This window comes from Eriocheir sinensis, chromosome 13 (genome assembly GCF_024679095.1).
Source record: "Eriocheir sinensis breed Jianghai 21 chromosome 13, ASM2467909v1, whole genome shotgun sequence".
In the NCBI taxonomy this organism is placed as follows: domain Eukaryota; kingdom Metazoa; phylum Arthropoda; class Malacostraca; order Decapoda; family Varunidae; genus Eriocheir; species Eriocheir sinensis.
The window spans coordinates 23,382,209-23,402,450 of record NC_066521.1 but is presented as its reverse complement, the minus strand read 5'-3'; the positions used below and the strand labels follow the sequence as shown (position 1 = coordinate 23,402,450).

General features: G+C 44.3%; 1 protein-coding gene across 1 annotated transcript; it reads left to right on the top strand.

The window, feature by feature from the left end:
* Positions 1–823: 823 nt before the first annotated feature.
* Positions 824–19,579, top strand: LOC126998231 (alpha-mannosidase 2C1-like). The gene is given in 21 exon segments (XM_050859716.1): positions 824–976; positions 1,572–1,722; positions 2,844–2,980; positions 3,411–3,515; positions 4,483–4,672; positions 5,600–5,798; positions 7,302–7,503; positions 7,814–7,941; positions 8,079–8,208; positions 8,980–9,128; positions 9,385–9,540; positions 10,562–10,718; positions 11,298–11,407; positions 11,982–12,154; positions 13,073–13,321; positions 13,854–14,134; positions 14,498–14,808; positions 15,146–15,321; positions 16,636–16,714; positions 17,430–17,561; positions 18,105–19,579. Coding segments are annotated over 20 exon segments (3,396 nt in total). The 5' UTR covers positions 824–976; positions 1,572–1,583; the 3' UTR covers positions 18,298–19,579.
* Positions 19,580–20,242: the final 663 nt, after the last annotated feature.

Sequence of the window (20,242 nt, the reverse complement as noted above, 5' to 3'; positions counted from 1 at the left end):
ACTTTAATTCTTTCAACTAGTATAGAATATGTCGATTTTAAGTGAAAAGTTTGGTTGACTCAAGAATAAGACTCACTGATAAGTTCCAGTGGTTTTATATAGGTCTATAATGCCTCCTAAATAACAATGATATATTTAATAACGCACTGCAACTCATTACTGCTTTATTTTATAGGAGCATTGATTAGCGGGCTTTATTTACTTATTACCATTGCCCCTGACCTGCTTCCCTTACTGTAGAATACATAAAAAAGCTGAGTACGACACCTTAATAACCCACTGAAGAAGAAGAAGAAGAAGCTGCCCGGCCATGACAACGAGATGAAACAATATGAAAAGATAAACAGTGTGGCGCCATTGATAAGCAAAGTGTGTGAATAACCAAGAGGAGAAGGACCTAGGAAGCCGTACAGGTCAATATAAGAAAAGGTCACAGTGATAGAGGTGAGATACAGACGTGAGATCAGCCGCAGCATCCCTCATCTCTGACATATCGTTAATACTATCTCGTTATTCTTATTCTATTGTTTATTTATCCATCCTGTTACACTTTTTGAGCGATGTAGCGATCTGAAAAGGACCTAGGAAGCCATACAGGTCAAAATAAGAGGAGGTCACAGCGACAGAGATGAAATAAAGACCTGAGATCAGCCGCAGCATCCCTCTCATCTCTGTTATCTCGTTACCACCCGATGTTCTGGCCCTCAACACCACTCTGTTACACCTGTTTAGCGATATAACGATCTGAAAAGGACCTAGGAAACCATACAGGTCAATACAAGAAGAGGTCACAGCGACAGAGATGAGATAAAGACCTGAGATCACCCGCAGCATCCCTCATCTCTGTCATCTCGTTACTACCCGATGTTCTGGGCCTCAGCATCACTCTGTTACACTTTTTTTTAGCGATATAGCGAACTTAAAAGGACCTAGGAAGCCATACAGGTCAAAATAAGAAGAGGTCACAGTGATAGAGGTGAGATAGAGATGTGAGATCAGCCACAGCATCCCTCGTGACCTCATCTTGTTACTACCTGATGTTCTGACCCCATAGCATCGCTGTCACACCCTTACGAGGCCGGACAAGTAAACTAGAGTCTTTGATTAGGTCATAGTGATAGATTCAGGTCAATTTAAGAAGAGGTCACAGTGATAGAGGTGAGATAAAGATGTCAGATGACCCTCAGCATCTCAGCATCATACCAGCAAAAATAATTGATGTGATGGACATATCAGCAGATTGTAACCATAGAGATTAGGGAGTAGAAGATTCTGAATGATATTTGACACCTGTATTTCTCACCTGTTACATTTCCTCTGCAGATAATTAGATGAGAAAGTCCAGACAGAATAGATAGACCCTAATGACAGACATGACAGCACCCTAATAACACATACCTATCTGGCACAGGAGATACCGTGACCCAAATAACAGCCCCAAATGACAGGCACTTGATGTCAGACTCAGTATCAGGCAGAGCAGCATCCTAATGACAGGCTTTGTTATGTTATGAGTTTTGAAATGTTTGCCTAAATAATAACTGTTTTCTTTGTCATCCTATGCTTGGCAGGTCCAAGGCACCATGGAGCAGAGTGTGGTTGCCAGCTGCCACAAGCACCGCCGCACCACCCTGGAGCGCATCGAGAAGTACATCAGCCACAACCAGTTTAAGGACGTCAACCTGAGAAGCAGACTGTTCCCTGCGGCCAAAGTGGTGGACAGTATGTTGACCCTCACTGCTTTTGTTGACGGGGCGAGTTCTGTCAGGGAGATGACCTTTACAATGGCCTTTCTAGGGGTCTGATAATCACTCCTGGCTGTCAACTTCTTGCATTTCTCTTCCTTTCCAAAAGTAACATTTTTTTAAACTTTATTTAGTCCTTAGAAATATATATTAGACAACACTCACACCAGACTCCACAAGGGTCTGATATTCACCCCTGGCTGTTAATTTCTTGCATTTCTCTTCCTTTCCATAAGTAGTATAATATTTTCTTCACTTCTTTTTTTATTCCTCAGTAATATATATTGGAGAACACTCACTGGCCTTCCCGAGGGTCTGATATTCACTCATGGCTGTTAAGTTCTTGCATTTCTCTTTCTTTCCACAAGTAGAATAATATTTTTCTCACCATTTATTCCTCAGAAATATTTATTAAAAAAGTGTTTTGATGAATTAAGAGTGTTGATAAGCTTCTTAGCTGTCTCTGTCAGATATTGCAGTTTCATGGCTTGTTAGCAGAGAGGGTCAGGGAACTTCATGTACTCAACCCAGTAGCTGCGGGGATCATGTTTCTTAAAGGCTTCTCCCTCTAAGCGAGAAAGATGAGAAAAAATCAGCACTCACACAAACCATTTCATATCAATGCATTTGTGATCAGTTTATGCTTCATCTATTTTGGGGGGTTTATATCATGGCAAAAATTTGGCCAGTCGCTGGTGCACGGTACAGCCACAAATTTGGACATCGCTGCTACTGGGTTAAAATTAGCCTCAGGAAGGGAATGAATAATAATGTAACCTGAAATTCTGACTCACAAGATGAAATAGACTCCAAATCAAAGTTATGTATAATCATCTGTAAAGCCAGGCAAGCTTCTTTATAAAGGAATCATGCATAATCTTTTCATTTGATAGATAGGTACTGCTATAAGCACTTGCCTGCACCATGATGGGCTTGGGTCAACTGCCAGGCCCAACCAGAAAGCGTACCGGTAATACAAGCTAGGACGTAAAAAAAAAAAAAAAAAAAAAAAAAAAATTTGAGCTCGACTTAGGCTGAGGAATAAGCCATGGTGTTGGCGCAGGGTGAGGCTAACAGTGCCATGTGTTACCTGTGTAGGGTTGCTCCACTGGGCCGTGCCGGGGAGCCGAGGGTCATGGGAGGAGTGGCCCTTCAGGAAGGTGGTGACACAGGACTTCCAGCCAGTAGCAGCGGGCCAGTCCTTTGGGCCGCTGTGGAGCACGCACTGGTTCAGGGTGAGTGGCAGCAGTCCCTCTTGTAGCTGTTTTGTGCTTACCTATTTGTATTTACCTATTTGTATTTACCTATTTGTAGAAAAGTGTATTGGGACACCTCCACCCAAAATCGACCTCTCTTTTGCCCTCCCCACCTTTTTTTTCTTTTTACAGCTAAAGAAACAGCTCAAGGGCAACGAAAAAAGGTGTAAAAAGAAAAAAGCAAGCTAATCGCTGCTCCCACAAGAACAAAAGTAATGAGCGGCCAGAGGAGAGGTCAGTTTTGGGAGGAGAGGTGTCTTGATGTCTGTTGTGGGAGCGGTGAGTAGCAGGCTTTTTTTGTCTACACCCTTTTTGTTGCCCTTGAGCCGTCTCCCTTGTTGTAAAAAAAAATGCACCTGCAGCCGTGACTCCCTGAGGTGTACAGGTGTGTGTGTGTGTGTCTATTCAGGTGGAGGTGGATGTCCCTGCGTCCTGGGCCGGTGAGGAGGTGTGGCTGCACTGGGTGAGTCAGGCGGAGGCGCTGCTGTGGACCAAGGATGGGGAGCCAATGCAGGTGAGGCTTGGAGCTTTGAAGAGGTGTACATTATTATTATAAAGACATACACTATTGATTAGCTATAATGCAGCCAGAGGAGAAAGGAACCACTGAATAAGTCGTATATTATAAAACATTTTGTCGCCCAAGAACTCACATTTGTCAAGGCTTTTGTAGGAGTTGTGGGCATTTCCAGGGGTAATTTTATGACCCTGGTGGTAGTTTGACCCTTCTTCTGTACAGTGAATCTAAGAAACATATATTTGACAAGGCATCCGTAGGAGTTGTGGGCATTTCCAGGGGTAGTTTTATAACCCTGGTGGTAGTTTGCCCCTTCTTCTGTACCGTGAATCTAAAACATATATTTGACAAAGCTTTTGTAGGAGTTGTGGGCATTTCCAGGAGTAGTTTTATGACCCTGTTGGCCTGGTGGTAGTTTGACCCTTCCTCTGTACCGTGAACCTAAGGAACACATAATTGGTGAAGCTTTTGTAGGAGCTGTTGGCATTTCCAGGGGTAGTTTTATGACCCTGGTGGTAGTGTAACCCTTCTTTTGTACCATGAACCTAAAGAAACATTCTCATTAGAACCTGACTGACTCCCTCTTTGATCTTTAGAAATAGCTGCTTATAATACCGACCAATGTCCTAAAAATGTCCTACCACCATTACTTTTTATTAGACATGTAAAATTAGGGAAAACAGTAATTGGAGAAGAGAGTGAAGACAGTAATTCAGGCAAAGGGTACCATAGCCCTGCACCCAAACCTTCACCTATAATTTTTAGCACACTGTATACTCATAGCTCTGTTTGTTAGGCAAAGGTTAATGTCTCCAGCTATATCTATTATTTTAAGCACACTGTATAGGTACTCATAGCTCAGTGTGTCAAGCAAGGGTTGGTGTCTCCAGCCATATCTAATATTTTAAGCACACTGTATACTCATAGCTCAGTGTGTCAGGCAAGGGTTGATGTTTCCATGCAGGGTTTTTCACCGGGGGGGCGGCACCTCAGTCCCCTTCAAGGCGCCACGTGCACTGGGGACTCGGAGCCAGACCAGAGCCGCACCGATTACCTCCTGCACAAGCGCTGGGACGGCTTGGTGCATACCCTGGTGCTGTACGTTGAGATGGCCTGCTGCGGCATGTTTGGCGGCGGCAAGGACGGCATGATCAGTGAGTTACGGGGCTTGTAGTGAAGATTTTGAATGGAAAATAAAAGGAAAAATGTTCATGTCTGGTCAGATTTGGTTAGGTTAGCTTAGGTTAGGTTAGGTTAGGTTAGGTTGGATTAGGTTTGGTTAGATTAGGTTAGGTTAGGTTTGGTTAGGCTAGGTTTGGTTAGATTAGATTAGGTTTGGTTAGGCTAGGTTTGGTTAGGTTTAGGTTTACCTTCAGCTTTCTCCTTTTACAGACACTATCAAAAACACTGACCAAATTTTGTAGGTCACTTTCATTTTTTGCAATGAGCTTGCTCTTTCTCAGCCACATTTCTTTCTTGAGTTTTCTTAAAAAGTTCCCTTTTCTCTTTTACTATCCTCCTTATCTCCTTTGTCCACCATGAATTTCCTTTTCTTTTTCCATCTCTCACCACTTTCATCCCTACCACTTTTTTTGTTGTAGTTACCATTATTTTTCCAAAAACTTTTCAATATTTGTACTATCTTTTACACTTTCCCATTTTCCACTCAAGGCCTCTGCCATTTTACGTTTATACTCATCTTTTATTTCTTTTTCCTGTAACTTTTCTGTCTTCAGGTTTGGTTAGGGTAGATTAGATTAGGTTAGGTTAGGTTAGGTTTGGTTGGGTTAGGTTAGATTAGCTTATGTTTGTTTAGATTAGGTCAGGCTAGGTTAGGTTTGGTTAGGCTAGGTTTGGTTAGGTTAGATTAGGTTAGGTTTGGTTAGATTAGGATAGGCTAGGTTAGGTTTGGTTAGGTTAGTTTTTAAGTTAGGATAGGTTAGGTATGCTAGCAATAAAGGAGTGTCATGTCAGGTCAGCTTAGGTCATGCCAGCAATAACATGAAGAAAAAAGAGTGCTATCATGTCAGGTCAGCTTAGTTCATACCAGCAATAAAATGACCAAAACGGAGTGTCTTCAGGCCCCTCAGACAAGGATCGGACCTTTGCTGTGGAGGCCGTGGAGGTCAGCACCCGTGACCGCAAAGTGTTCAAGCTGCTGACTGACCTAGAGGTGCTGCATGACCTGGCCTCGACCCTGCCCCTGGAGGACCCCCGGGGCCACCAGGCGCTGCACACGGCCAACCACATCGTCAACGCCATCGTCAAGGACAACCTCAGGCAATGCTCCTTCTCTTGATGCCATTATTTTTTTTCTGACCCTTGAGAATTACGAGGCTTAAGGCACCATTTCTTAACCCGTCCGCTGCGATTGGCACAGATTTGGCCTTCACTGTTAGCCTGGTAACGTACACTCATAGGTCTTTCTCTGCCTCTGTGGTGGATAGTGGAGTGTTTCCCATGTAGTATTGGTGTGCTGGATATCCCTTCACTGTTAGCCTGGTAGCATACTCTCCCAGGTCTTTCTCTGCCTCTGTGGTGGATAGTGGAGTGTTTCCCATGTAGTATTGGTGTGCTGGATATCCCTTCACTGTTAGCCTGGTAACATACTCTCCCAGGTCTTTCTCTGCCTCTGTGGTGGATAGTGGAGTGTTTCCCATGTAGTATTGGTGTGCTGGATATCCCTTCACTGTTAGCCTGGTAACATACACTCCTAGGTCTTTCTCTGCCTCTGTGGTGGATAGTGGAGTGTTTCCCATGTGGTATTGGTATGTTGGATATCCTTTCACTGGTAGCTTGGTAACATACACTCCCAGGTCTTTCTCTGCCTCTGTGGTGGATAGTGGAGTGTTTCCCATGTGGTATTGGTATGCTGGATATCCTTTCACTGGTAGCTTGGTAACATACACTCCCAGGTCTTTTTCTGCCTCTGTGGTGGATAGTGGAGTGTTTCCCATGTGGTATTGGTGTGCTGGATATCCCTTCACTGGTAGCCTGGTAACATACACTCCCAGGTCTTTCTCTGCCTCTGTGGTGGATAGTGAAGTGTTTCCCATGTGGTATTGGTGTGCTGGATATCCCTTCACTGGTAGCCTGGTAACATTATACTCCCAGGTCTTTCTTTGCCTCTGTGGTGGATAGTGAAGTGTTTCCCATGTGGTATTGGTGTGCTGGATATCTCTTCACTGGTAGCCTGGTAACATACACTCCCAGGTCTTTCTCTGCCTCTGTGGTGGATAGTGGAGTGTTTCCCATGTGGTATTGGTATGCTGGATATCCCTTCACTGGTAGCCTGGTAACATTATACTCCCAGGTCTTTCGCTGCCTCTGTGGTGGATAGTGGAATGTTTCCCTTGTGGTATTGGTGTGCTGGATATCCCTTTACTGGTAGCCTGGTAACATTATACTCCCAGGTCTTTCTCTGCCTCTGTGGTGGATAGTGGAATTTCCCATGTGGTATTGGTGTGCTGGATATCCCTTCACTGGTAGCCTGGTAACATACTCTCCCAGGTCTTTCTCAGCCTCTGTGGTGGATAGTGGAGTTTCCCATGTGGTATTGGTGTGCTGGATATCCCCTCCCAAGGTGCAGGACGTTACATTTTTCTTCATTGAATTGTAGCAGCCACTTTTTATTCCACTTCTGTAGCTTGGTGAGGTCTTCATCAAGGGGTTAAGAGGTCAAGGGGTTAAATATATTTTTCCTGACCTGAGAACCATTTGGAACCATGCATGCCTACTTACTGACCTCTAGATGCACCCCAATGGCAGTGTCTGTATTCTCAGGGAGGCGAGTGAGTTGGCCGACAGTTTCTTTGCCAAGGGTAATGGGGGCCTGGCACACACGCTGGCCCTCATCGGAAACTGCCACATCGACACTGCCTGGCTCTGGCCCTACTCAGAAACAAAGAGGAAATGTGCCCGCTCCTGGTCCTCTACTCTGGCCCTAATGGAGGAGTACCCAGAGCTGAAATTTGCTTGCTCGCAGGTAATTGTGGGGATTTCTCTCTCGTGTCCAACTTTGAAATGCAAGAATTTATCAGTGTCTTTGCTCTCTCATCTCTTTCATCTCTAAGTTCGGGAGAATGGACTTAATTTCTTAAACTATATATATTTAATTCTTCCAATAGTCTTCTTCTTCTTCTTCTTTTTCTTCTTCTTTTTCTCGTTCAATTCCTTCTACTATATTTATTCATTCTTCTTCTTCTTCTTCTCCTCCTCCTCCTCCTCCTCCTCCTTCTTCTTCCTCTTCTTCTACTACATGCCGATCATCACCCCCCCCCCCCCCCTTCCCGCAGGCCCAGCAGCTCTCATGGGTCAAGACGCACTACCCAGGACTCTTTGAGAGGATCCGCCAGCAAGTGGATGAGGGGCGGTTCATCCCTGTGGGCGGAACATGGGTGGAGATGGATGGACTCATTCCCAGGTGGGTGGAGGAGGTGGTGGTGGTTGTGGTGGTGGTTGTGGTTGTGGTGGTTATGATGATGGTGATTGTAAATTGCTTTTTTTAATTTTTATCCTCCTCCTCCTCCTCCTCCTCCTCCTATCCTTGGGTCATTGCAGTGGAGAGTCCTTCATGCGCCAGTTTCTGTATGGTCAGCAGTTCTTCATGAAGGAATTTGGCGTGAAGTGTCAAGAGTTTTGGCTGCCAGACACCTTTGGCTACTCGGCGCAGTTCCCACAAATCTGCAAGGTAAGGAGGAGGAGGAGGAGGAGGAGGAGAAATTGGAGGTGTTGTCTGGGCTTGCAAATGACAGGATAGCTTGTTTTTTAGAGGAAAGGAGGAGGAGGAGGAGGAAGAGGAGGAGGAGGTGGAGGAAGAGGAGGAGAAATTGGAGATGTTGTCTGGGCTTGCAAATGACAGGATAGCTTGTTTTTTAGAGGAAAGGAGGAGGAGGAGGAGGAGGAGGAAGAGGAGGAGGAGGAGGAGGAAAAGGAGGTGGAGGAAGAGGAGGAGAAATTAGAGGTGTTGTCTGGGCTTGCAAATGACAGGATAGCATGTTTTTTAGAGGAAAGGAGGAGGAGGAGGAGGAGGAGGAGGAGGAGGAGGAGGAGGAGGAAGAGGAGGTGGAGGAAGAGGAGGAGAAATTAGAGGTGTTGTCTGGGCTTGCAAATGACAGGATAGCATGTTTTTTTAGAGGCAAGGAGGTGTAGAGGAGGAGGAGGAAGAGAAGGAGGAGGAGGAGGAGAAATTAGAGGTGTTGTCTAGGCTTGCAACTGACAGGATAGCTTGTTTTTAGAGGAAAGGAGGAGGAGGAGGAGGAGGAGGAGGAGGAGGTTTAGGTATTGTCTAGTCTTGCAAATGACAGACTATATATTTTTTTTCAATTTTTTTACAGGAAGGAAGGGAGCAGGACAGAAAAAGCACGTTAGCAAAAGAAATAATATAAGAAAGTCAGTGTAAATTCTTCATAAAAAGTCCATTGGTATATATTTACGCGCGATTCCCTATTGCCATCCTCAGCACTTTGGTATCAGCCGCTTCCTGACACAGAAGCTGAGTTGGAGTCTTCTGAACAAGTTTCCACACCACAACTTTCTCTGGGAAGGACTTGACGGCTCAACCATCCTGGCGCACTTCCCACCAGGGGACTCCTACGAGCTGAGAGTCAGGTGTGTGCGTATGTGTGTGTTTGAAGACACCCTAAACCTAACCTAACAAAACCCCAAACAGTTACCATATGTCTTGACTCAGAATATTTATATATGCTTCCATACTAATGAGACTTTCTATACAACAAAGCAAGGTCATTCTTTGTTGATTTATACCATAAGGGGCTGGCTATCATGTGTGTGTGTGTGTGTGTGTGTGTGTGTGTGTTCCTCAGCCCAGCATCACCCTTGCCCCCCTTACCTCCCCCTCCTGCAGGGTGAAGGAGGCCTTGCACACAGTAACCAACCTGCAGGACAAGGGACGTGTCAGCACCTCAGCCTTCCTCTATGGCCACGGCGATGGTGGAGGCGGCCCCACGAGACCCATGCTGGAGCGTAGCCGCCGCCTCAGGGATGTGGACGGCTGCCCCAAGTACGTAGGTGGGGTGTCGAGACGGCTCCTGATTTTATTTATTTTTACCCTTGACTCCTTAAGCTTCTTCCTTTGCTGTAAGAAAAATCATGTGGCACTGGTCATGTCACAATAGCCAGGTTATATCCTCCAATTTCCTGTCCTTATACTGTACTCAGGTTGCAATACTTTGAGGTGAGTATTGAAGAGAAAAGGTTCAGATAAGTCTTCATAGTTCCCTTCATTCCTGCTTCCATTTCACAATAGACAGGTTAGATCCTCCAATTTCCTGTCCTTCTACTTTACTCAATCCGTCCGCTGCGATTGGCACGGATTTCGCCTTCACTGGTAGCCTGATAACATACTCTCCCAGGTCTTTCTCTGCCTCTGTGGTGGATAGTGGAGCGTTTCCCATGTGGTATTGGTATGCTGGACATCCCTTCACTGGTAGGCGGGTAACATACTCTCCCAGGTCTTTCTCTGCCTCTGTGGTGGATAGTGGAGTGTTTCCCATGTGGTATTGCTGTGCTGGATATCCCTTCACCGGTAGCCTGGTAACATACTCTCCCAGGTCTTTCTCTGCCTCTGTGGTGGATAGTGGAGTGTTTCCCATGTGGTATTGGTATGATGGATATCCCTTCACTGGTAGCCTGGTAACATACTCTCCCAGGTCTTTCTCTGCCTCTGTGGTGGATAGTGGAGTGTTTCCCATGTGGTATTGGTTTGGTTGATATCCCTTCACTGGTAGCCTGGTAACATACTCTCCCAGGTCTTTCTCTGCCTCTGTGGTGGATAGTGAAGTGTTTCCCATGTGGTATTGGTATGCTGGATATTCACTCCCAAAGTGTAGGACTACATTTTTCCACTAAATTGTAGCAGCCACTTTTTGTTCCATTCCTGTAGCTTAGTGAGGTCTTCTTGTAGGAAATCCGCAGTCAAGGGGTTAAATTGCAATACTTTGGAGTGAGTGCTGAAGAGAAATGGTTCAGGTACTTCCTCACTCACACTTCCCTTCCTTCCTGCTCCTTTGTCACCCCTGCAGGATGGAGCACATGAGCCCAAGTGACTTTTTTCTTGGTCTGGCGTGAGTCATACTTGTCACAGGGGTGAAGGCACGCCTGGAGTCTGAGAGTCACAACCTCTGCCGCTGGGTGGGCGAGCTGTACCTTGAGCTGCACAATGGCACCTACACCTCGCAGGTACGCACACAGACACACACACACACACACACACACACACACACACACACACACACACACACAAGAAAAAAAAAGTAAATAAATAAATGAAATAAATAAAAATATATAAAAAAAATAAAAAAATAAAAAAATAAAGAAAGAAATGAACCTTGCAGGTACACACACACACACACACACACACACACACACACATACACACAAATAAAAAAATTAAAAGATGAATAAATAAATAAATTAGAAAATAATATCTATCTATCTATCTATCTATTTATCTACCTATCTTATCTACCTATCTTATCTATCTTATCTATATATCCTATCAGTGTTTCTATTTCTCTCTCTCTCTCTCTCTCTCTCTCTCTCTCTCTCTCTCTCTCTCTCTCTCTCTCTCTCTCTCTCTCTCTCTCTCTCTCTCTCTCTCTCTCTCTCTCTCTCTCTCTCTCTCTCTCTCTCTCTAACCTTGATCACCCCCCCTCCCTCTCTCTCCCCCCCCATCTCCCCATCTCTCTCTCTCTCTCTCTCTATCTCTCTCGCCTTGATCAACCCCCCCCTCTCTCTCCCTCTCTTTTTCTCTCTTAGGCCAAAACCAAGCGTCAGAATCGTGCGTGTGAGTGGGCGCTGCGAGACGCTGAGCTGCTGCTGGCCGTTGCGTCCCTCATGCGCGTAATACAGAAGAAAGACACACTTGAGTACGCTGCCTGACACTCTGGTTTGGGCAAATATGAGCTAGCTTGCCTCTTGTGATTCTAGAACATTTAAATCGCAACTGCTTTCGAATGCTCCGTTTCGCTACTGGATTACCCTTACTTCCCAAACAACCCTTGATTCCTAACAGTGGCAATAGTAACTCTTAGCCTCTCACTAGCAAGACAAAACAACAAGTGATGTCTTAGTGAAGGAGAGGTTGTGATATGGCCATTAGTGTTGTCTTAATTAGTTTGTTATGTAGAGGGTATGCCTGTAGTCTCCTGTAGCCTCCTCTTGTAGATTCCTGTAGCCTCCTGTAGCCTCCTGTAACCCTGTGTTGTTATTGTGGTCCCTTGTAGCCTCCTGTAGCTACTTCTTGCTTCCTGTAGCCTCCTGTAATCCTGTGCTGTTGTTGTGGTCTCCCTTTAGCCTCCTGTAATCCTGTGCTGTTGTTGTGGTCTCCCTGTAGCCTCTTGTAGCCTCCTCTAATCTTGTGCTGTTGCTGTGGTCTCCCTGTAGCCTCTTGTATCCTTCTGTTGCTTCCTGTAGCCTCCTGTAACCCTGTGGTCCCTCCAGGCGTCAGGCACAGCTGGGGGAGGCGTGGCGTAAGGTGCTGCTCAACCAGTTCCACGACGTCATTCCCGGCACAAGCATAGGAGCCGTGTACGAGGACTCGGACCGGCTGTACCAGGAGGCCATGGATGCTGCAGAGGGCGTGAGATCGTACTGCTGTAATCTGCTGTTCAAGGGTATGTACAGTCGTGGCTGTTGTCACTCGGACGCCAGAGCTGGGCTCTCTGTTTTACTAATCTTTTCAATTTTTTACAAATTCATCGTCCATAGCCACCTCACTCTCCCCGTACCTGCCTTCCCCGCTCCTCCTCGTCCCTGTCTTAACGGCCCCAAAATTTCTTCTGATGAGAGTGTGAGGTCAGCCCCTGAGAACAGGTGACACACACACACACACACACACACACACACACACACTCTCTCTCTCTCTCTCTCTCTCTCTCTCTCTCTCTCTCTCTCTCTCTCTCTCTCTCTCTCTCTCTCTCTCTCTCTCTCTCTCTCTCTCTCTCTCTCTCTCTCTCTCTCTCTCTCTCTCTCTCTCTCTCTCTCTCTCTCTCTCTCTCTCTCTCTCTCTCTCTCTCTCTCTCTCTCTCTCTCTCTCTCTCTCTCTCTCTCTCTCTCTCTCTCTCTCTCTCTCTCTCTCTCTCTCTCTCTCTCTCTCTCTCTCTCTCTCTCTCTCTCTCTCTCTCTCTCTCTCTCTCTCTCTCTCTCTCTCTCTCTCTCTCTCTCTCTCTCTCTCTCTCTCTCTCTCTCTCTCTCTCTCTCTCTCTCTCTCTCTCTCTCTCTCTCTCTCTCTCTCTCTCTCTCTCTCTCTCTCTCTCTCTCTCTCTCTCTCTCTCTCTCTCTCTCTCTCTCTCTCTCTCTCTCTCTCTCTCTCTCTCTCTCTCTCTCTCTCTCTCTCTCTCTCTCTCTCTCTCTCTCATCATTGTTCTTCTTCTTCTTCCTCTTCTTCTTTCTTCTTCTTCTTCATCACAAACTCCATGTATGTATCTGTGCGTACTGTCATGTGTACGTATAGCCTCAGGAAATGCCCCAAACTCATACGAAACCCCTGTCAAATGTGTATAATTGCATGTGTATCTCTGCTTTTCCAAAAGGGGAGGGTCGGGAAGGGCTGATGGCGCTCAACACCTTTCCGTGGGAGGTGACAGAGGTGGTGGTGGTGGATGAGGACCACCTTTTAGAGATCGATGTGCAGGAGCAGCCGTGCGAGAAGGCTGGTCGGCTCCAGGACAAGTTCATCCAATCCACGGGGCAGGTTGGGAAGTACTACGTGGCTGTGGTGGCTCCGGGCATAGGCTGGTCAAGGCAGTTCATGCCGCTCATGAATCCACCGGTAACTGTCTGTAAGTAAGAAGTGATTATGCTTTCGTTTTTCTCCTTTTTTTTTTCTCAAGCTGTTTTCTTTGCCGTAAAAAAGGATGATGCTTGTGACTTGTGACACATTTGTTTGTTTGTGTGTTTGGTTCTTTCCCAAAACTGTGTGGATGGACTTGTGGGTTGCTGTCCATTTTTTTGTTTTTTAATTTTTTGAAATTTATTTATATTTATTTTTTTGAGGTCAAGTTTAGGGGAGGTGGTTGGGAATGGAGTTTAACATGGGTGCTGGCCTTGAGGTGACTCCTACACACACACACATACACACACACACACACACACACACACACATACACACAGTGGTCAGTCCCAAATTGCTACATCCCGCCGAAATTGCACCTCCATTTTGCATGAATTTCTCTGTATTTTCTTATATTTTTCCTCCCCCTCCCTTCTCTCCTCCTCTGGCTACTCTGTTTCATCATCCATTCATTCTTAATCCACTGTACCGTAAAGAGAAATCTATTGGAAGCCTCTATAGCATTGTCTCCTATGCATCAGCCTTGGAGAACAACGTCTTCAAGCTCGCAAATGACTTCATCAAGGCAGAGATCAACATGGAGGGGCAGGTGAAGAGCTTGAGTCTGAATGGTGACACCCGCGATATTTTCAAGCGGTTCAAGGTGGTCGGGAAGGCAGAGGAGCCACTTGAGGGGTCGCTCCGCTGGTCCACCAAGGGGCGTGGTAACCAGGTGGTGCTGTTCGATGATATTCCGCTATACTGGGATGCCTGGGATGTCATGGATTACCACCTGGAGACTGGCAAGGTGCTCAACGAAGGGGTGAGTTGATAACCTCCACAAGACATTGATCTCTCTTTCGGCCACTCTTCTAAACTCTTTTTTTTTACAGGGGTAGCGAAGAGCGGGCTTTTTTTCTCTCTTAACCCGTCCGCTGCGATTGGCATGGATTTGGCTTTCACTGGTTGCCTGGTAACAAACAATCCCAGGTCTTTCTCTGCCTCTGTGGTGAATAGTGGAGTGTTTCCCATGTGGTATTGGTATGCTGGATATCCCCTCCCAAGGTGCAGGACTACATTTTTCTTCATTGAATTGTAGCAGCCACTTTTGTTCTGTTCCTGTAGCTTGGTGATGTCTTCTTGTGGGAAATACACACTCAAGGGGTTAATCCATCTGTCTTTGCAGGAGAGTGGACATGTGGATCAGAAAGTGGAGCTGGTGGAGAGCGGGCCGCTGATGGCAAAGCTCAAGTGGACCCTCAAAATCAGCGAACGGTCCACTCTCGTCCAAGAAATATCACTATCGGCAACCAGTTCCTATCTGGAGTTCAAGTGTCACGTCAACTGGAATGAAAACCGCAAGTGCCTCAAGGTTGCTTTCGACACGGCACTCGTAGCGCGCGTCGCCTCCTTCGACACCCAGTTTGGCTTTGTGGAGCGGCCGACACACACCAACACATCCTGGGACGCCGCCAAGTTTGAAGTCTGTGGCCACAAGTACGTCTGAAGCCCGGATTTTTAGATTTTCTTGTTGTGTTCCGCTTTTCTCCTTTTTTTCTTCTTTCTTCTACAGCTTTTTCATCTTATTTTTTGTCTTGTTTTTGTTTCCCTCTTTTTTCTTCATTTTCTTCTTTTTCTTTCTTTTTCGTCCTCATCTTTTTCTTCTCCTTTTTTTTCCTTTTCTTTCATTTTTTTTTTCTTCTTCTTCTTCTTCTTCTTGACCATCTCTCTTACTACTACTACTACTACTACTACTACTACTTTAATAATAATAATAATAATAATAATAATAATAATAATAATAATAACTAATAAAGGCAATGCTCTCCGTCAGGTGGGCAGACCTTTCCGAACCCAACCTTGGCATTGCTGTGCTGAGCGATTGCAAGTATGGCTGGACAGCACGGGGCGGCATGCTGATGCTGTCACTGCTGCGCTCACCCAAGGCTCCTGACGCTGAGTGTGACATGGGCACCCACACCTTTGCCTATGCCCTCATGCCCCACAGAGGTTAGAGGCATGCTTGTCACCACTCAGTCAGCCTATTTATCTATCTCTATCTCTATCATTAGCAAGGCTTCCATAGGAGTTGTGGGCATTTCCAGGGGTAGTTTTATGACCCTGGTGGTAGTTTGACCCTTCTTCTGTACCATGAACCTAAAGAAACACTCGTAACAACCCGATTAATCTCCTTTTCGGCCTATGGAAATAGTTGCTGTTAGGGAAGGAAGCATCTGAGAATACCAATTTGAGGTGGAAGTCTATCTATCTATGTATGTGTGTGTCTATTCAGTGAGTGTAATACATAGCCACACCCTGCAGTGAAGTGTAATATGTGTGTGTGTATTTATCTATATATATACCTCGCTCTCTTTAGTATTAACACCTATCTTACACAGCTCTCCCCTTTGACAATACAGTTCAGTGAGTGTAATATATTGTCACACCCACCATTGCGAGATTATCGTACTCGGAGCATCACCTATCCTGGCTTCTCACCCTTTAAATATCACCAGGAAACAAGAATAATTAACCAGTTCAATGATAACAACATAAAAAGCCAGTTATTGGGGCACAGGAGACAGCTTTTGGGTTGGAAATTGGCAGAGGTGAGCGTGGTACTGAAAAATCAGTAATGCTGTTGTGGTAGTGCGGCACTTTTTACGGAGTAGTGCAGTTGCGGTTGCGGTAGTGCGGTTCCATTTTTTTCTTTCCCAGTGTGGTACGCAGTGTGCGGCGCTGCGGTAGTGGTAGTCATAATAAAGAATACTTCAGTGCCTTTCTTGGCTATCCAAACAAAGGAAACATGCTTAAAATAGTACAATGAAAAATCGGCCGTCACCACGGACAGGTCCAGGGTTGAAATGACTGGCACCGCGCAGGTTAAAGAAGACTCGCAGTGTAGTAGTTTAGTTTGTCTATTTAGTATTTAATTTTGAACAATAACTGAAAAGTCAGATTGATTGAATCACTGATTCTGATGACTGATACCGATTGACTAATTGAGTCCAATTCACTGTAAAAAAACACATTTATGTGAGCATGTCGTGCTGCAAATGTCGTCTTCGATAGTTTTCAAAGTACTGCAAAAAGTATCGCAGGATTTTTTAGTGCAGTCCATGATAGTGCAGTATTTTCAGAAATTTTGCGGTAGTGCGGTAGTGTGGTACTTTTTTTGTGATGCGCTACTTCCGCACTACCGCACTAAGTACCACACTTGCCCACCTCTGGAAATTGGGAAATATGAGAAACTGAGTACGACAATCTGGCAACGTTGGTCACCCCTTGCAGTGAAGCGTAATGTGTTCCATGTCTTTGCTACAGGCTCAGGGGACAGGGCGAAGGTGCAGCAACGTGCATATGAGTTCAACAAGCCTCTGTCTGTGTTTCCGACAACTTCAGAGTAAGTGAAAGAGTGGTGGTGGGGGGGTGGGGTGGGGTGGGGGGGAACAGACTGCCTTTGTAATTATGTATATCAGGACAGTGTTTTTTCTACTGCCTTTTCTTCTATGGTATTTGATGTGTTAGTGGTGGTGGAAGGCTTTTGATCTTACAAGTTATTTTTCTTCCTTCTTTGTTTGGTGAAAGAAAGGGAAAAATAAGTTTGTGAAAACCGAAATCTGTTATATTGAGGTTCGTATAAGTGAGGATTTATTGTACAACATATTTTTCCTTGCGTAAATTTTTCCTTTTGATGATTTTAAACTAGCGACACAAGCAAGCACCTTCATCTTTTTTCTTCTTCTTTTTGTTCTTTTTTCTGTCTTCTTCTTTTCTTCTTCTTCACCTTCTTCTAGATGGCGCCACTATAAACACTTGCCTGTGCCCTGGTGACGGACTTGGGCCAGGGCGTAAAAAGATAACATAAATAAATAAAAAATAAAATAATAATGAAAAAAACCTTCCATCTCACAGCAAAGTTGGCGAGGTGTTCTTCGCTAAAAGTCATTCCATCTATGTACGCGTTTTGAAGGAAAATTTTATGTGCGTTTTTAGCCTGTGTGTGTAAAATTACATAAAGTTCATGTGCGTATTTATATTCCTGTGTGCGCATACATTTTTTTATGTGCGTAAATAAATAAACAAAATAACAAAAAAATAACAACTTCATCTCACAGCATAGTTCGCAAGATGTTCTTCAGCCTGGAGGGGGATGGAGCGATGATCGAGGCGGTCAAGTTGGCAGAGGATGGCAGTGGCGATGTGGTGGTCAGGGTTCACGAGACCTTAGGCAACAGCACCAGGGTCAAGTAAGTGTGTCTGTATTTATTAATTTTGTATGTTTGTGTTGTATGTTTGTTTGTATGATTATTTATTTTGTATGTATATGTGTATGTTTGTATTTCTTTCTTTTGTCACAAGAGACCAAGCAGACCAAGGGCAGACATTTCAAAACACATTGCAAGTTTATTTGTATTTTTTTTTTCGGCTTAAGAGACCAAACGGACCAAGGGCAAGCAGCTCCCAAGACTCAGAGAATTTATTAGAATTTATTTTTTATGCTATAGGAGACCAAACAGACCAAAGAGAAATGGCTTACAACACTGAAGGTTTATTAGGATTTATTTTTTATGCAATAAGAGACCAAGGAGAAATGGCTTACAACACTAGAGGTTTATCAGGTCTGTCTCACCAAGGGCAGACAGCTCCCAAGATTGTAGGTTCATTATATAGACAACATTACTCATTAAATAGCAACATTATTCCAAACTGTGAGAGACTGAAGACAGAGATAGAGATTGATTATTATACATTACTATAGCACCACAGTGACATCTCTTCCATTCACGTAGACTGAGATTGCCGGATGAGCTTAAGCTGAGGGAAGTGTTTCTCTGCGATGGCTTAGAGGAACCTGTGGAGCAAGTGCCGCTGGAGAAACCTGCAAAGAACTACTCTGCGTATCCCGAGCTCAGCCTGTCGCCCTTCAAGATTGTCACCGTCCGTCTCTGTTACTCCTCGAAATCCAATGTGCTGCCCTCGTAAACCAGTTGCCTTAGACGTATGGCAAGCTGGTGGCCTAATTGTATGTCAGCCTCGACCTGTCGCCCTTCAAGATGGTTAGCGTTCGTCTCTCTTACTCATGAAGCTCTAGTGTGTTGCCCTAATAAACAAACTGCCAACCTTTTTATTTTTTGCATCAATGAAAACGGCTAAAAGGCAGGACAAACAGACATCAAAAGCCCTTAGGAAATTAGTGTTTGCTCTTTCAGTTTCCCTCAAGTAGAAAAAATGGCTCGGGCAGTTTGTTGACGAGGGTGACGATATGTGGCTGTGTGTGTGTGTGTGTGTGTGTGTGTGTGTGTGTCAATCTTGTTTTGAAATTGCCTTAGTTTTTACCTTTGTAAGAGTCAATATTATAAACCATTTTTCGTAGGAGCATATTTGAAAAGAATGGATTTTTACACGAATTAATCCACTATGTACTACACTTGAAATCCACTTTGTACCTTTGTAAGACTCAATAATATAAACCATTTTTCATAGGAGCCTATAAAGAGTGGATTTTTACATGAATTAATCCACTTTGTACACTTGATATCCACTTCGTACCTTTGTAAGACTCAATATTCTAAACCATTTTTCGTAGGAGCATATTTGAAAAGAATGGATTTTTACACGAATTAATCCACTATGTACACTTAAAATTCTCTGTACCTTTGTAAGAGTCAATATTATAAACCATTCTTTGTAGGAGTCTATAAAGAGTGGATTTTTACACGAATTAATCCACTATGTACACTTAAAATTCTCTGTACCTTTGTAAGAGTCAATATTATAAACCATTCTTCACAGGAGTCTATAAAGAGTGGATTTTTACATGAATCAATCCACTATGTACACTTGAAATCCACTTTGTACCTTTGTAAGAGTCAATATTATAAACCATTTTTCGTAGGAGCGTGTTTGAAAAGAATGGATTTTTACACAAATTAATCCACTTTGTACTACACTTGATATCCACTTCGTACCTTTGTAAGACTCAATAATATAAACCATTTTTCTAGGAGCCTGTTAGCTACCTGTCTTAGGGGTTAGATTTTTATTTCTTGGTGAAACATAATAATTCTGAACTTTTTTATTTTATCATTCTTTTTTATGGTGAAGTTTGAGGGACCAACTTTCCCATGGGTTGCTTGCTATTTTTCCTGCCAGGGTAACGATTTTATTTCTTCTACTTAATTTTCTACTTTATTCCTCTTTGTAGTACTGTACTGGGCCGTCCATCAGTGTACTTTGATTCTAATAAAGCACAAGTGAAGCCTTATTACCATGCCTTTGATGTTCTTAACCTATATTTGTAAGGGAGTTTGTAGATGTTATTATTATTATTATCATTATTATAAGTAGTAGTAGTAGTAGTAGTAGTAGTAGTAATAGTAGTGGTAGTAGTAGTAGTAGTAGGAGGAGGAGGAGGAGGAGTAATAGCAGGGCCAGGGAGAGCCATCACTGGGCCCTGGTACTATGAGTGTCATTGGGCCCCTACCATTTGGCGAGCGAAGTGAGCCCATCCAGCTGGGGGGATCAGGATTTTAGAATTTGACCATTCATTTACGTAATTACGTGGTGTCACTCCAGGCTTAAGATTATTTAGAAAAAGTTTTTCAACAACTATTATTTTACTGATAAACTGTAGAAACTTCTGTTATATATATACATATGTTTATGGTGTACCAGCTTCACCCCCCTCTCACGGGCCCTGAGTAATAGTAGGCTATTTGTTTCTCTTTCTCCACTTTCTCCATTCCTCACTATATCCCTTTCTCCTTTTCTTCCTCATTATATATTTCCTCTTCCTCTTCATCCTCATCCTCATCCCCTCTTTCGTCCTCTCTCTCTGCTTCCTCCTCCTCATTATATTTTTCTTCCTCCTTTTCTTCCCCAGCATTTTTCCTCCTCCTTTTTTCTCCTCCTATCCCAGGCATTTGGT